Here is an 18,296-nt window from a genome sequence, read left to right as displayed (position 1 = left end):
TCAGCAAAAAAAAAAAAAAAAAATATATATATATATATATATATATATAGTGTCAATACAGTCTAAAGGCTATAGGAAATTCAAGAAGGTGAGAACTGAGATGAGATATGGTATATATCATTAAAGGATATGGATGGATTAAGCAAAGGTCCTTTTGAAGATGAGGAAAACATCAGTATATTGGTAGGCATTAGGGAAACAGCCAGTAGACAAGAAGAGATTGAAGAAAAGTGAGAGTAAGACTAACAGAGGAGGCAATCTGCTGGAGAAGACAGTGATGCAAGGATATCACTTGCACAAGCAAAAAAAAGACTTGGCTTTAACAAGAAGGATCACTTCATTGGGTGAGACAGAGAAGGAAGAGAGAGTGCCAGAAATCATCTGGGAGATGGAAGCAGAGGAGAAAAGAGGAAGAATAGCTTTAATTTTTTTTCAGTGAAGTATGAGGCAAACTTCTCAGCTGAGAGGTTTGGATATGAGAGAGCCATCAGAGATTTAAGAAAGGATGGAAAAGATTTGGAGAAGCCATTGTGATGAGTGGGATACCAAGTCATAAGGAAATTATAAAAAGACTGCCTTGCTGTAGTAAGGCCTCTGTTGAGGTAACAATACATAAATATGCAATGGACCCAACTCAGCAGCTTCATGACTTTCTCCAACTTCGTTCAGCAGCACAAATAAAAGAAAATACAAGAGATGGTGGGAGCAATCCAAAACAAGATAAAAATTTTGAACAAAAGATTCAAGAGCAGAGGACAGTGTAAGAATTGAACAAGTTTACTAAGTAAGGGCTTAAGAGATAGTTAAGGGGGGAGTATAGCCAGGACAAGGATGGTAGCCTGGGAAAGAAACAAAAAGTCAAGATATCAGAGGTCATGGTAAAGATAACGAACAAGTTCTTCCAATAAGGGAATTCTCGATTTTACAAACATGGAAGATGAGCTTTTGCAGACAACAGCCAGATAAACAGTATAACCATCTCTGTGTGTAGCTAAGGCAGGGGGAGGGAGTAAGTCATGGGAAATGAGTGAACCTAGGAACTGGGCAAAACAGATGTTTGAGAGAACATCAATATGATGGTGAAGTCCCCTAGTTGAGAGCAGTAAGATAGACACCAAAAATATTTTTAAAAATAAAAACGATTCCTGTCACTCCAAAGGAGCTTTTTAAAATCACCGAAATACATACACTAAGTGTCAAGTGAGTGATATGATGTTTTAGGTGTTCAAGGGTTGGTGGGGTCTTTGTACTCATTGATAAAATGAGAGAGCCAATTATGACTTCTAACCTTGATGATTTAACTTTCCAGAAGTCTAGCAGAGAATTGATAACCAAGGACTGAACTGATTAGAGAACATCCTGTGAAGTACACTGAGCCTTAAGCTGGGAATTAATGAAAATTCTAAGATTTCATAAGATTTTTCTGGATCCACTGACTCAGGATAACCATAGAATTGCCAAAATTTTTGTTAATGAATCAACATTAGAAGATACATCTTGTTTTAAAATATTGTGTCTAAAATACATGGCCAAATATGATGAGCTATGTTGGGTTCTACAGCCTGTTAAGTTTGAGGCTAGAATATTTTGATATTCTCAAAATATATCACTGTATAATATCTATATAAGAAAAATAAGTCCAACTGAATTAGGGTCCTGAAAGTACAGACTAAACTACATTTCAATTCATTTATATTGAGTATCAATTTTATGTAAGACATTGTATTGTGATGCTACATTAAATACAAAAGTAATATGTCTATAAATCAATGAATACTAGGTGCTGTGTTAGGTACTAGGGATATAAAGACAAAAAGACAAAAATAAAATAAAACAAAAAGACTTCACAGAGAGAAGACAGGAATATAAATAAGTATGCAGCACATATTCACAAAATAAGTGCAAGATAAATGTTAGCTGGGAGGGAATTCAGGAAAGGCTTCAATATCTCAGATGAAACTTGATCATAGTTTTAAGGAAAAACAGAAATCTAAGAGGGAAAAGTGAGTTGAGAATGTATTCCAAATATGGACGACAATCACGGGAAAGAGGTAGGATGAGAGATGGAGTATCATGTTTGTGGAGCAGCAAGAAGGTCAGTTTGGCTGGACTGTAAAATGTAAGAAAGAGAATAACTAAGTAAGTCTGGAAAAGTAGGTTTAGAAGGCAATTAAAAGCCCCTGGAGATTACTGAGTTGAGAGCTAAATATGGTTAAGACCTGCATTTTAGAAAAATCACTGGCATCTGTGTGGACAAGAGAATAGAGACAGGAAAGATTTGAAGCAAAAATATCAATTAAGAGATATGAGTGTCTGAACTAAAGTAGTGGCTATGTGAGTAAAGAGGAGCTAAAAAGTAAGGGACTTTGTATATGTTTATGTAAAATCATGAGATGTGGGAAATAAATGTATATATGGAGTAAGGAAATAAAAGGTTAAAGTAATGCTACAGTTGAAAACCTGAGAGAACTAGAGAGAAATGCTAATGCCCTTGAAAGAAAAAGAAAAATTTAGAATAAATGGGGATAAAGTTGATGAAATTACTATACCAATCAGACTCCCAAAAAACTATTTAATGACCTTGACAAAATAACAAAATTTATCTGGAAGAACATAAGGTCAAGATTTTCAAGGGAACTAATGAAAAAAAAAAAATCAAATGAAGGTGGCCTAACTGTACCAGATCTAAAACTATATTATAAAGTAGCAGTCACCAAAACCATTTTTTTAATTGGTTATTAAATAGACTCATTGATCAGTGGAATAGGCTAGGTTCAAAGGACGAAACATGAAACAGTCAATAACTTTAATGATCTAGTGTTTGACAAACCCAAAGACCATAGCTTTTGGTTTAAGAATTCACTATTTGACAAAAACCACTGGAAAAATTGGAAATTAGTATGGCAGAAACTAGGCATTGACCCACACTTAACACCATACACCAAGATAAGGTCAAAATGGGTTCATGACCTGGGCATAAAGAATGAGATTATAAATAAATTAGAAGAATGCAAAACAGTTTACCTCTTAGACCTGTGGATGAGGAAGAAATTTGTCACCAAAGACAAACTAGAGATCATTATTGATAACAAAATAGAAAATTTTGATTATATCAAATTTCAAGCAAAACTAATGCAAACATCATTATTCGGAAAAAACTGTTGGGAAAACTGGAAATTAGTATGGCAGAAATTAGATATGGATCCACACTTAACACCATATACCAAGATAAGATCAAAATGGATCCATGATTTAGGCATAAAGAGGGAGATAATAAATAGATTAGAGGAACAGAGGATAATCTACCTCTCAGACTTGTGGAGGAGGAAGGAATTTATGACCAGAGGAGAACTAGAGATCATTATTGATCACAAAATAGAAGATTTTGATTACATCAAACTAAAAAGTTTCTGTACAAATAATACTAATGCAAACAAGATTAGAAGGGAAGTAACAAATTGGGAATATATTTTTACAGTTAAAGGTTCTGACAAAGGTCTCATTTCCAAAATATATAGAGAACTGACCCTAATTTATAAGAAACCGAACCATTCTCCAATTGGTAAATGGTCAAAGGATATGAACAGACAATTCTCAGAGGAAGAAATTGAAACTATATCCACCCACATGAAAGAGTGTTCCAAATCACTACTGATCAGAGAAATGCAAATTAAGACCACTCTGAGATACCACTACACACCTGTCAGATTGGCTAAGATGACAGGAACAAATAATGATGAATGTTGGAGGGGATGTGGGGAAACTGGGACACTAATACATTGCTGGTGGAGTTGCGAAAGAATCCAGCCATTCTGGAGAGTAATCTGGAATTATGCCCAAAAAGTTATCAAACTGTGCATACCCTTTGACCCAGCAGCGCTACTACTGGGATTATATCCCAAAGAAATACTAAAGAGCGGAAAGGGACCTATATGTGCCAAAATGTTTGTGGCAGCTCTTTTTGTTGTAGCTAGAAACTGGAAGTTGAATGGATATCCATCAATTGGAGAATGGTTGGGTAAATTGTGGTATATGAAGGTTATGGAATATTATTGCTCTGTAAGAAATGACCAGCAGGAGGAATACAGAGAGGCCTGGAGAGACTTAAATCAACTGATGCTGAGTGAAATGAGCAGAACCAGAAGATCACTGTACACTTCAACAACAATACTGTATGAGGATGTATTCTGATGGAAGTGGAAATCTTCAACATAAAGAAGATCCAACTCACTTCCAGTTGATCAATGATGGACAGAGGTAGCTACACCCAGAGAAGAAACACTGGGTAGTGAATGTAAATTGTTAGCACTAATATCTGTCTGCCCAGGTTGCATGTACCTTCGGATTCTAATGTTTATTGTGCAACAAGAAAATGATATTCACACACACACACACACAAAAAAAAAAAAAAAAAAAAAAAAAAAAAAACTAATGCAAACAAGATTAGAAGGGAAACAATAAAATGGAAAAACATTTTTATAGTCAAAGCTTCTGATAAAGGCCTCATTTCCAAAATATATAGAAAACTGACTCTAATTTATAAGAAATTAAGCCATTCTCCAATTGATAAATGGTCAAAGGATATGAACAGACAATTTTCAGATGATGAAATTGAAACTATTTGTAATCATATGAAAAGATGCTCCAAGTCATAATCAGAGAAATGCAAATTAAGACAACTCTGAGATCCCACTACATACCTGTCAGATTGGCTGACAGGAAAAGATAATGCTGAGGATGTGGGAAAACTGGGACACTGATACATTGCTGGTGGAACTGTGAATACATCAAGCCATTCTGGAGAACCATTTGGAACTATGCTCAAAAAGTTATCAAACTGCATACCCTTTGATCCAGCAGTGCTACTACTGGGCTTATATCCCAAAGAAATACTAAAGAAGGAAAAGGGACCTGTATGTGCAAGAATGTTTGTGGCAGCCCTCTTTGTGGTGGCCAGAAACTGGAAATTGAATGGATGCCCATGGATTAGAGAATGGCTGAATAAGTTGTGGTATATGAATGTTATGGAATATTATAGTTCTGTAAGAAATGACCAGCAGGATGATTTCAAAAAGGCCTGGAGAGACTTACATGAACTGATGCTGAGTGAAATGAGCAGAACCAGGAGATCATTATACACTTCAACAACAATACTTTATCATGATCAATTCTGATGGATGTGGCTCTTCAACAATGAGACAAGCCAACTCAGTTTCATTTGTTCAATAATGAAGAGAACCAACTACACCCAACAAAGAACTCTGGGAAATGAGTATGAACCACCACTACATAACAGCATTTCTAATCCCTCTATTTTTGTCTGTCTGCATTTTTGATTTCCTTCACAGGTTAAGTGTACATTATTTCAAAGTCCTATTCTTCTTGTGCAGCAAAATAACTATATGGATATGTATACATATATTGTTATTTAATATATACTTTAACATATTTAACATGTATTGGTCTACCCGCCATCTGGGGGAGAGGGTGGAGGAAAGGAGAGGAAAAATTGAAATAAAAGATTTTGCAATGGTGAAAAAAAATAAAATAAAATATATATATATTTATAAAAGAAAGTTGATGAATTCAATTTCTGACATTTTGAGTTTGTGAGGCTTGTGACATGCAGTTTGAAATATCCAATAAGCAAGTGAAAATGTTACTGAAATTCAATATAGACCAGAGTTGACCATAAATCTAGGAATCAACTGCATAGAGATTAATTAAATTCATGCAAAAAGATGAAATGAGAGTAAAGAGAAAAGGATTCAGGTCAGAACAATAACAATTCATAGGGAACAAAATACAAAAGATGAACCAGCAAAGGAAGACTAAAAAAGAAGCAAGTACCAGGAAGAAAATAAGAGTAATGTCATAAAAAGCCAAACAAGCCAAACAAGATCCAAGAGGGGAAGGTGATCAAGAGTGTTGGAAACTACAAGGACGATGACATGGATAAGGATTGAGAAAAGACCATCCCATTAGGCAAGTAAGAGATTACTGATAACTTTGTAGAGAGTGCAGTTTCAGTTGAACAATGACGTCAGAATCCAGATTGCAAAGGGCTAAAATGTGAGAATAGAGGAAGGAGAAATAACATGTGTCGACAGTTTTTTCCAGTTGCTACTGAACAGAAAGGTTAATAATGATCACAGAAATAATAGCAGGCATTTTGTACAGTGTTTTAAGGTTTGCAAAGAACTATATATTCATTATCTCAAATGTATGCAAATATAGTAGAGGATAGAATATGATGAGTGCCATACCACATGAAGATATATTGAACTACAAAAAATATGATAATTAGCATATACTAAATGACAGGAACAAATTTATTTCTATAAAGCTTTTTATTTTCAAAACATGCATATATCATTTCCAACATTCACCTTGCTAAGCCTCATGTTCCAATTTTTTTTCTCCTTTCCCACTCCTGTCCCTTTCTTTAGATGACATGTAATCCAATACATTAAACATGTGGAATTCTTCTATACATAATATCTACAATTATCTTGCTGCACAAGAAAAATCACATCCAAAAGGAAAAAAATAATCAAGAAAACAAAATGCAAGAAAGCAAGCAACAACAAAAGTGAAAATACTGTGTTGTGATCCACACTCATTCCCCACAGTCCTCTCTCTCTCTAGGTGTATATGACTCTCTTCATCACAAGATCACTGGAATTCTCCTCAATCATCTCATTGTTGAAAAGAGCCCCATCCATCATACTTGATCATCTTGCTGTGTGGTTCTACTCACTTCACTTAGCATCAGTTCATGTAAGTCTCTCCAGACCTCTCTGAAATCACCCTGTTAGTCGTTTCTTTCTTTCTTTCTTTTTTTTTTCTGCTGGTTGTTTCTTATAGAACAATAATATTCCATAACATTCATGTACCTTAATTTATTCAGCCATTCTCCAATTGATGGGCATCCTCTCACTTTCCAGTTTCTAGCCACTACAAAATAGGGCTGCCATAAACATTTTTGCACATGTGGATCTCTTTCCCTTCTTTAAGATCTTTTTGGGATATAAGTCCAGTTGAAATACTGCTGGATCAAAGGATATGCACAGTTTGATAGCCTTATGGGCATAATGATAGCAATAAATTTAAAAACTTGTCTTTGAATATGCTGACAAAATCATTTGCTTCCCCTTTAAAAATCAAATAATAGTGCTAGTGTCCTTAAAGAATCTATTACTCTTTATGAGCAGGTGAGAATTACAAGAATTTAAATGCTAGAAGTTCTTAATATAAAGGTACTAAGTGAACTCTGAAGCAGCTAGATGGCACAGTGGATAATGCTAGACATGGAGTCAAAAAAACTTGGGTTCAAATGAAGCCTCAGACACTTACTAGTTATGGGATGCTGAGCAAGTCACTTAATCCTGTTTGCCTCAGTTTCCTTATCTGTAAAAGGAGCTGGAGAAAGACATACTCCTATGTCTTTGGCAAGAAAACCCAAATGAGAGCATGAAGAGTCAGACATGACTGAAACAATTCTTCTTTAACAAGAATGTGCTCATCTTTGTTCCCAGATTGCTTATTCAACTCTTCCCCTCTAGAAGGTTTCCTGCTTCTTAATTTGAGGAAATTCAAACAGGTTATGCCACTTAAAGTGGTACATCTCTAGTGATAAACCCTTAATTTGGTGCAGCATAATATTAACACATGAAAAAGCAACAATTGTCTTTGAGAGCTCATATAAAATTATAATGGTATTTCTGAAAATCAAGTCCAACCTGTAAAATAGTTCCAAATAAAAATCAACAGTTACAAGTAAAAAACATCAATAATAAACAAAAAAGTTACTTTAAAAAAAGTAGAATGAAAACATTTATGAATCAAAATGCTATTCCACAAACAGGCATTTCTGAAAATGCCCTATTACAATAATGTATGCCCTTACAATAATGTTATGATTGTCAGGTGGGAATTTTTGTTTTTGGCCAAGCAATTGAGGGATTAAGTGATTTGCCCAGGATCACACAGCTATTAAGTTTGAACTCAGGTTCTCCTAACTTTAGACCTGGTGCTCTATCCACTGCACCGTCTAGCTGCCCCAATGTTATGTTTTTCAAGAAAAACAATACTGACAAACAAATTTGAAAAGGAAATCATAGATCTCCAACTACTATATTTTAGAATCATTAATGATGATCATAAAGAGAGGCTCATTATCAGTGGACTGTCCAGGACATGAATTAGTTTAATCATTCAAGCCATGACTCATGAACTTATGAAAGTATAAATGGATTATGATTTTAGTAATAAGACAAAGTAGCAAAATAATACTTAGTGTGACCGACCCTTGGCCAAAATAATCCAAACTCTGAATTTAAAACTTTTCATTTGGGAAAACTGCCTAATAGATACAACTAAGTTCTAGAGAGGATGATTAATTCAGTTAAAATCCCCCAAAATTTTCCATACTACAGGATATAAAATATACCCTCACCAACAAAAATTAAAAAGCCTAGTAGTATCTTTAGCTTGAATAATGCCAGATTCAAAAGTTAAAAAGTAATTAAGATACTGAGAAGCGTATATCTGGATGGGTTCTTTCTGCCTAAAAAATTTCCAAATATGTAAGTGTTACCCAAGAAATCTTACCTTCCATATTGCTATATAAATACCTAGTAAGAATTTGTTTGCGGGACAGCTAGGTGGCGCAGTGGATACAGCACCAGCCTTGAATTCAGGAGGACCCGAGTTCAAATGTGGTCTCTGACACTTAACACTTCCTGGCTGTGTGACCCTGGGCAAGTCACTTAACCCTAGCCTGGGGGGGGAAGAATTTGTTTGCATCTCTGAGACCAACATGCCCATTTCCCTCACTACAACTTCACTAACTGCCATATGCTTTGTCACATTTCACACCAATTTAGCCCAAATAAAAGAGTCTCAATGTGTCTCCCAAAAATCATTGATCCCTTCAATCCACATTTCCCTGACCTCTCTCTTCTTGGACTGAAAAATATGCATGTGCTTTCCAATATATATAAGTAAATGATTGAGCCAATGAGTCAAATTAAAGCTGGGATTGAGCATATTATTGAACCTCCTTAAAAGTAAACATATGTTGAGCTATCAAGATGAACATACAACTGAATCTGTGATTATGTAAGCATTTGATTGTGCTTGAGTTTCACAGTGCACATGAATAATCCCATGCACAACAGTGAACATTAAATAAAAGAGGTTGTGCATGTGCACAAGGACATGAATGATGCTATAAACAAGAGAGTGAACAGGTAGTCTTCTCTGAATATAGAAGTAAATCCATGCTGGGTGCCAGTGAGCCTCATTGGATTTAGGCCAACTAGATGGCCCAATGCATAGAGTGCTGGGCTTGTAATCAGAAAGTTGTTTAGTTGTATCCAATTCTTCATGATCTCATTTAGGTTTTTCTTAGCAAAGACACTGGAGTGGTTTGCCATTTCTTTCTCCATTCATTTTACAGGCAAACAGGGTTAAAATATTTTGTCCACAGTGACACAGTTAATAATGTCTGAGACCAGTTTTGAACCCAAAAAGGTAAGTCTTCCTGACTCCAGAACCAGCACTATCCACTCTGCAACTTCATCTCAAATCTGTACAAGGTAGATGACCCTGGGCAAGTCAATTAACTTATTGGTCAGTTTCCTCAACTGTAAAAAGGGGAATAAAAACCTATCTCCAAGGGCTGTTATGAAAATCAAATGAGAAGACATCATAAAGCACTCAGCACAATGCCTAACAGTGCTATGTAAATGTCAGCTGCTACTAGAAATATTAGTAAAGGTCAGTGCTATTATTTTGAACATGATAGCTAACTGATGCTTACCAAAGTGTAAGAAACAGCCAATTTTATGATTGAGCCTGTATGTTAACTTATGATTATATGACTGAACCTACAAATGACTGAATAGGATTGAGACTCTGAATGTGAGAATGACTGAATCTGTGTACAAACACAATTATAAGTAATCTTGGGTGTAAAGGTGATTGAGCTTCCCAGAGCACGAGGATGACTCAGGGAGACTGGTGGAGCTTCCCTGAATGTGAAAATGACTGAGTAAAAGTATGACTGAGCCACTTTAAGCAAATAGATGAAAGAATGTGACGACCACTGAGCCTGCACAGGTGGGTAAGAATGGCTGAGCCTGCTTGAGCAGGAGGACTGAGCCTCACAGAAACAGAATGACTGAGTCTCCCTAAAGAGGAGGATTGAGCCTTCCTGAGCAGGAGGAGGACTGAACCTGCCTGGGCAGGAGGACCGAGCCTCACAGAAACAGAATGACTGAGTCTCCCTAAAGAGGAGGACTGAGCCTTCCTGAGCAGGAGGAGGACTGAACCTGCCTGGGCAGGAGGACCGAGCCTCACAGAAACAGAATGACTGAGTCTCCCTAAAGAGGAGGACTGAGCCTTCCTGAGCAGGAGGAGGACTGAACCTGCCTGGGCAGGAGGACCGAGCCTCACAGAAACAGAATGACTGAGTCTCCCTAAAGAGGAGGACTGAGCCTTCCTGAGCAGGAGGAGGACTGAACCTGCCTGGGCAGGAGGACCGAGCCTCACAGAAACAGAATGACTGAGTCTCCCTAAAGAGGAGGATTGAGCCTTCCTGAGCAGGAGGAGGACTGAACCTGCCTGGGCAGGAGGACCGAGCCTCACAGAAACAGAATGACTGAGTCTCCCTAAAGAGGAGGACTGAGCCTTCCTGAGCAGGAGGAGGACTGAACCTGCCTGGGCAGGAGGACCGAGCCTCACAGAAACAGAATGACTGAGTCTCCCTAAAGAGGAGGATTGAGCCTTCCTGAGCAGGAGGAGGACTGAACCTGCCTGGGCAGGAGGACCGAGCCTCACAGAAACAGAATGACTGAGTCTCCCTAAAGAGGAGGATTGAGCCTTCCTGGGGAGGAGGAGGACTGAGCCTTCCTGGGCAGGAGGAGGACTGAGCCTTCCTGAGCAGGAGGAGGATTGAACCAGAATTCCTGAGCAGGAGGAGGACTGAGCCTCACAGAAACAGAATGACTGAGTCTCCCTAAAGAGGAGGACTGAGCCTTCCTGAGCAGGAGGAGGACTGAACCTTCCTGGGCAGGAGGAGGACTGAGCCTCACAGAAACAGAATGACTGAGTCTCCCTAAAGAGGAGGATTGAGCCTTCCTGAGCAGGAGGAGGACGGAACCTGCCTGGGCAGGAGGACTGAGCCTCACAGAAATAGAATGACTGAGTCTCCCTAAAGAGGAGGATTGAGCCTTCCTGGGGAGGAGGAGGACTGAGCCTTCCTGGGCAGGAGGAGGACTGAGCCTTCCTGAGCAGGAGGAGGATTGAACCAGGATTCCTGAGCAGGAGGAGGACTGAGCCTCACAGAAACAGAATGACTGAGTCTCCCTAAAGAGGAGGACTGAGCCTTCCTGAGCAGGAGGAGGACTGAACCTTCCTGGGCAGGAGGAGGACTGAACCTTCCTGGGCAGGAGGAGGACTGAGCCAGGATTCCTGAGCAGGAGGAGGAGGACTGAGTCTCCCTGGGGAGGAGGAGGACTGAGTCTCCCTGGGGAGGAGGAGGACTGAGCTTCCTGAGCAGGAGGAGGACTGAGCCTTCCTGAGCAGGAGGAGGACTGAGCCAGGATTCCTGAGCAGGAGGAGGACTGAGCCTTCCTGAGCAGGAGGAGGAGGGCTGAGCCTTCCTGAGCAGGAGGAGGACTGAGCCTTCCTGAGCAGGAGGAGGAGGACTGAGTCTCCCTGGGGAGGAGGACTGAGCTTTCCTGAGCAGGAGGAGGACTGAGCCTTCCTGAGCAGGAGGAGGAGGACTGAGTCTCCCTGGGGAGGAGGATGCCTGAACCTCTGAGCACGAGAAGAACCTCGCCTGCCCGGGTGAGGATGACTGTTCCTCCGGGGCGATGCTCGAGCCTGGCCGCGGGGTGGGCGGCGGCAGCCGGGAGAGCCCGTGCCCGGACTTGGTCGGATGTAGGATTGAGCGTGCGCGGGCGCTCGGGTACCTTGTTGAGGTGGGGGTTCCGTGTCAAGTCGTAGCCCCTTTTCTGGGTGTAGAGGATGCGAGCAGGGGCTTCCATGGCTCCTGGGCACTCGGGGAGACTCGGGCGGCGACGGCGGCGTCTGGAAGGCTTCGCGTGCGCGGAGAGCGCTGCGGGAGCTCGGGGGGGCGGGACGAGCGGCGTCGGGAGCGTGGGGGGGCGGGGAGCGCACGCCGGCTGCCTCGGCTGATGCAGGAGCGGCGGTGGCGGCGGCGGCGGTCGGAGGCTGGACTCTGACGACTGCTGGGATTCCTGTGGTGGTTGTCGCCGCCGCTGCCGCCGCCGCAGCGGGGAGGGCCTTGCGCCGGAGGAGGCGCTGGCGGGGGTGGAAGCGCCGGGAGGGGTCCCGCCGGGCCTGGCCTGAGTGGAGCCGGTGTCTTCTGCCCGGCTGCCCGCAGCGCCGAAGAAGCGCTGAGTCATGGCAGGAGTGAGGTCGGCCTTGGGAGGAGGAGCGGCGAGGCCGGTGGCGAGGCCGGTGGCTCTGGCCAGAGCTCAAATTCCCTGAGGCCACGAGAGGGGAGCTCGGACTGTGAGCGAGCGGAGCATCCATTCGTGACCACCCCTCGCGGCCCCATCCCCGCGTGGTCCTCACCGCTGACCGGCCCCGCCCACCTGAGCCCACTGCCCACTACGGGTGGCCCCCAGGCCCAGAGGCTGAGCTGCATCACCCCCCCCCCCCCAGCTTTTAAAGCAAAACAAACGTCATCCAGCATTTTATCTCCTGTGGTTATGCATTCCTTCTGTTTTCTATATTAAAGAATATCATTTTAAAGAAGGTAACCTGCATGTCCCTCCTTCTTGTGGATCATAGATTGAGAGCTTGGGCACGTTGTACAGATTTGGAAATCCAGGTGCAGGGTAATCACAAAAACTCAAGAGAGACCTTGGGGGTCCTAGAGCTCAACTCCCGCCACTCCCCCCACTCCTTCCTGGTACCGAGTTGGGAGTAGTCATGAAATGGACTGGAAGGAAGTTCAGAAGACATCTAGTTCCTCACAGGATCATATAGTTTTACAACTGCAAAAGACCAATCTAACCCAACCCCCCTCAATTCACAGAAGAGGTAACAAGCCCAGAATTACTGACTTAAAAGTCACAAATCCAATTTTAGCCAAAAGGATTTGAACCCTGCAACTTTAAGGGTTTTTTCCACTATCCTCCATTTCTTCCAGTAATTGAGCAGATCCTGCATTCAAACCCAGGGTCTCGGGCTCATTTACTATTTTGTACTAAGTGCTTGGTCACCTGAGTCATCCAGATTTTTTGTAGAGGAATTGCTAATGGAAATGTAATAAGTCTCTACAGAAGCCAGTATGAAAGAAAAGAGAGATGGGGAAGCCTGAGAAGTTAGGCTTGAAAAAAAAAATAGTGTGAAGGGAAATTAAGGATTGAGAACAGGAACCCACCTTAAAAGTAATTTTCCTTTCAGTTTCCTGTTATTAGGGTCATTACTTTCCAAGAGATCTCTGGCATTCTCTCAAGTCTTGAAGACAAAGGCCATCTTGGAGGCCAGCTCTTTTGGCAGAGCTAAACCTAGTGTATGATGTTACAGGCCTGTTTCTTGAGAGCAGACTGTCTTCTTGTGTCTAGGTCTGTCTGAACATGTGTGTGTGTGTATATATATATATACATATATATATATGTTTGTATGTGTAGCATAGTTCCTCAAAAGAGAATAAGCACAAAATGTTTAAAAAAAAAGGGTGGGGGAAGATACTAGTTTTAGAATTAATTTCCTTGTCAGTGAAATGTAAGGATTGGAATCACACTTTTAAAAGTCTTTCCCAGGGCTAAATCCTTTGATTCCACAACTTGCCTCAAAGAGTTAAGGTGAATTTCAGCAACTCACTTAACCAGTCTGGTTGCCGTTTTACAGATGAGTTTTCAGTTTGCAGATGTTTAGTTCATTTTATCAATGAATTTTCTCACCTGTAACATTAGAGGTAGAATAGGTCTCTAAGGCAAATTTCATATCTAAAATTTTGTGATATATTTTTCTTCATTCTGATTTGAGATTTCTGAAATGATGAGTTATAAAACTCACAGAAACCTGCCTGTCTTTATCGTTTTGTATATAATCTATTTATGTTTCAGAGACAGCTTGGTGGAGTAGATTGTGTTGGCTTCAGATCAGGAAACCCTAAATTCGAGCTTCAGATACATTCTACCTTTGAGACCTTCTACAATTCAACATTTTTTTTTTAATTTTTTTTTTGAGGCTGGGGTTAAATGACTTGCCCAGGGTCACACAGCTAGGAAGTGTTAAGTGTCTGAGACCAGATTTGCACTCCGGTCCTCCTGAATTCAAGGCTGGTGCTCTATCCACTGCACCACCCAGCTACTCCCAATTCAACATTTATTAAGAATCTACTATGTGCCAGGCAAAAAGCACTAGGGATACAAAGAGAGGCAAAAAGATAATTCTTGTCATCAAGGAGTTTGCAATCTAATGGCAGGCTACAACATGCAGATGAATATATATATAAAGCAAACCATATACAGGATAAATAGGCAATAATTAAAACAAGAAAAGGAAATCAAACAAAATTAAAAGGGTTAGGGATGGCTTCCTGTAGAAGGTAGGATTTTAGCTGGGACTTAAAGGAATCAAGTCACTTAACTTCTGTATTCCAGGACAAAGATGTCAAAAAAGAGGCCAGGACACTCCCAAGAGGGCTTGAACTGGATTAAAATGTAATTGGGAAATAAATTGGGAAATATTTAACAAAATAAATAAAAATGCATTATAAAATATGTATGTCTACATAAATATATGGTATATAATAGAGGCGACTAGGTGTCTCAGGTCCAATAACAAGAAAGATCTGATTTTAAATTCAGCTTCAGACTCTCATTAGCTATCTGATCCTGGACACCTCTGTTTACCTTAATCTTCTGGAGAAGGAAATAGCAAGCCCCTCCAGCATCTTTGCCAGGAAAACCCCAAGACAGTATTGCTATGCTGTGGTCCACAGTCACAGAGAGTTGTACACAGCTGAAAAACAATATATAAAACACTGTTTAACATGTGGTTTTCTAAGTCAATATGTGGCTGGCAGGGATCTTCACATACATTCTAGTGACCCACATTTCAATTTTACTCTACTAGGCTAGTCATTTCAGTACAAATAGTATTGATGGAATTTTCCTCCCTTAGAAACTGATGAAATCACAGGTCCAGTTCCTATCCTGATGTATCTATATATCCCACAGTATTTCCTAAATTGACCATGAGTGTGCAAATTATACTATAGTCAAGAAAATCTCAGAGAAACTAAAATTTATATTTTTTTATTCTCTGTTATTGTCCTGTTTCCCTTTAAATCAAAGAAAAGTCTCCAGAGGAGGATAACATAGAAAAGAATTTTAAGACCTGAACTCTATTCCTAGTTTTGCCAATAGTGTCTTTATGATCAAAAAAAAAAAAAAAAAAAGAAGAAGATTTTATCCAAAAAGAGGTGATCTTCAGTTTCTTTTAGATGTTGTAAAGAAATCAAGAAGATGGAGAATTTTTTAAAATTTAATTTTGGTTAAATTTTAAGTTCCAAATTGTCTCCTCACCTCACACTAGAAAAGGCCACTATTAGACACATTTAAATATACCTAAAACTGTACTATGAGTACTTTTAATCAGTTTTTTCTTTGGAGGTAGATAACATCTTCCTTCATAAGTCCTTTGTAGTTGATTTGAATATTTATAATACTCAGAATAACTTGATCATTCATAGTTGTTCTTCGAATAATATTGCTGTTACTATATATGTTTCATTTTTTCATACAAATCTTTTCTTTTTTTATCAACCACTTATTATTTCTTACAGCACATTAATATTCTATCACAATCTTATACCATATCTTATTCAGATATTCTCCAACTGAGAAGCATCTCTTCCATTTCCAGTTCTTCACCACCACAAAGAGAGCTGCTATAAATATTTTAGAATATGTAGGTTCTTTTTCTTTTTCCTAATAATGCTATTGCTGGGTCAAAATGTACTCACAGTTTTACTGTTCTTTGTTGCAATCCAAAATGGTTAAATCAGTTCATAGTTCTATGATATATTAGTGTCCCAGTTCTTTCACATACCCTCTAATAGTTTTTTCCTCTTTCATTTGAACCAGTCTGACAGTTGTGAGATTATTACCTCAAATTTTTTTATGTGCATTTCTCTAATCAACAGTGGGGAAAAAAAATGTTGGTTTTTTTTGTAGGACTATATATAGTTGTGAATTTTTTTTTTATTAAAAAGCTACCTGTTCATTATCTTTGACCATTTATCAATTAGCGAATGACTAATAGTCTTACAAAGTTTATAAAGTTCTCTATATATTTAAGAAATAAGTCCTTTCTCTAAGAAAACTCTTAAGATTCCCCCCCCCCCCCCATTTTCTGCTTTCCTTCTAATTTTGGCTTAATTGATTTTATTTGTACAAAACATTTTTAATTTAATGAAATACAAACTATCCATTTTATCTCACAATGATCTCTACCTCTTATTTATTCATAAATTCTTCTATCCATTAAATCTGATAAGTATTATATACTATGTTCTACTTTTCCTGTGATATTTCCATTTATATCTAGATCATGTATCCATTTTGAGCTTATCTTGGTAAGTGGTGTAAGATGTCGGTCTTTGCCAAATTTCTTCCAGACTGCTTTCTATTTTTCCCAACAATTTTTACCAATTAGTGAATTCTTATCTCAAAAACATAAATCTTTTACATCTGTCAATTACAAGGTTACCATAATCATTTACTACTCCATATATGTATACTGTATCACTAATCCACCATTCTGTTTCTTAATCAGTACCAGATAGTTTTGATAATTTTTGCTTTATAAGATAGTTTAAGACCTAGTACTGCTAAACTTCTTTCCTTTACATGTTTTTATTATTTAAGAAGAAAGTATTGGACAAGTGAGTCAGTTATGAAGTTACCAGTAACTTGAGATAATAGCTTATTTTAACAGAGTGTTAAGATATTGAATCTCAATTCCAAAGGATTGAAGAAAAACTAGTTGGTGTGCTAGATGCACATCAAGCCTTCTTACTACTTTAGACCCTCTTAGTATTTAAATAAATGAACCATCTTGTACTAAGTTTAAGTTACTAAAATAGTAAGAAAAGAATACTAGGTTAATAGTAGGGGGGAAATTTTCAACACTAGATTTTTCCTTATGTTTCTAGTTAAGTCTTTAGCTTTACCTTAAAAATCCCAATGGCTTTATATCGCATTTTATATGTTTTAATATCACATTTCAACCTGTGGTGAGTAATATTATAGCATATGTTAACAAAGGCCTGATTGAAGTCCTTATGACTATTATTCTAGAAGCAAGAGACTGGCTCTTCAGGTCACTTAAACTTCATAAAACCCTGATATTACTGGCCTTTATTGATTAATATCTGTTTTGCAAATGAGGAAATTGAGGCTTAGGTAAGTGAGTTGCCTATCGTAAACAAGCAAAGATAATAAGTGCAGAAGGTAGAGTTCCAAGCCAAAAGTCTTAATTATTAATGTCAATACTCTTTCCACTGTGCTTGCTTTAAAGACACAGCTAATAAATGTGAAAGTACTTAGGAAATTATATACTGTTAAATAAATGTAAGACATTTTTTATTCATGCCAGATGTATGATTGTTAGTATTGAGGGGAAAATCTAAACATTGAACTTTCTCCTTAAGTTTATGATTATATTTTTGGCTTTACCTTATATAATATGAGTCACAATAATGAAGCATCATAGAAGGACCTAAACTTACCAAAAGAAAACAGGGCATTTATTTTATTCTGGTTTCCTTTTATAGTGTCTATTTTAAAAATCTCACCCCCTGAATCTTCCACAAAGCGTTTTTCCTACACAAAATGTTATATTTTTATAGAGAGCCTGTTCTAGCAATCCAAGAGATGTTGAATAATACGATTTCTTATGATTAAACACCACCTTTCAGTGAAAAAACATAATTTTTTTTATCAAAAATTGAGATCCTATACTTTGCTAAAGTCATTCTTATTAGTTTAAGCACATGACAATTAAAATGTATTTGTCCTAGAAAAAAGTTAAGCAACAGTAGAACTGAGAGTTACTAACATATAGTGCTAAAGAAAAATAAATATGTTAACAGAATCGATTTCTTTATCTAATATAGATGTGAATATTTTGTAGGTCAAATCATGTCCCCTGAATCATTATTTCAAGTGATAAGGATCCTAAATAAAAATCCTGCTATAAAATTTTTGCTTTCATACCATTAGTCTATAAAGTTAATTCTA

General features: G+C 38.6%; 1 protein-coding gene across 1 annotated transcript in view; it reads right to left on the bottom strand.

Moving 5' to 3' along the window:
* The window catches only part of ME1 (malic enzyme 1), a 237,775-nt gene extending 225,131 nt beyond the window's left edge, over positions 1-12,644 (bottom strand). Inside the window, exon 1 of the mRNA XM_074310410.1 lies at positions 11,982-12,644. Coding sequence (XP_074166511.1) covers positions 11,982-12,437 — 456 coding nt within the window. The 5' untranslated portion in view covers positions 12,438-12,644. The remainder of the gene's footprint in view (positions 1-11,981) is intronic.
* Positions 12,645-18,296: the final 5,652 nt, after the last annotated feature.

This window comes from Sminthopsis crassicaudata, chromosome 4 (genome assembly GCF_048593235.1).
Source record: "Sminthopsis crassicaudata isolate SCR6 chromosome 4, ASM4859323v1, whole genome shotgun sequence".
Classification (NCBI taxonomy): domain Eukaryota; kingdom Metazoa; phylum Chordata; class Mammalia; order Dasyuromorphia; family Dasyuridae; genus Sminthopsis; species Sminthopsis crassicaudata.
Note: the sequence above shows the minus strand (reverse complement) of the source record. Positions and strands in the feature narration are given on the sequence as shown.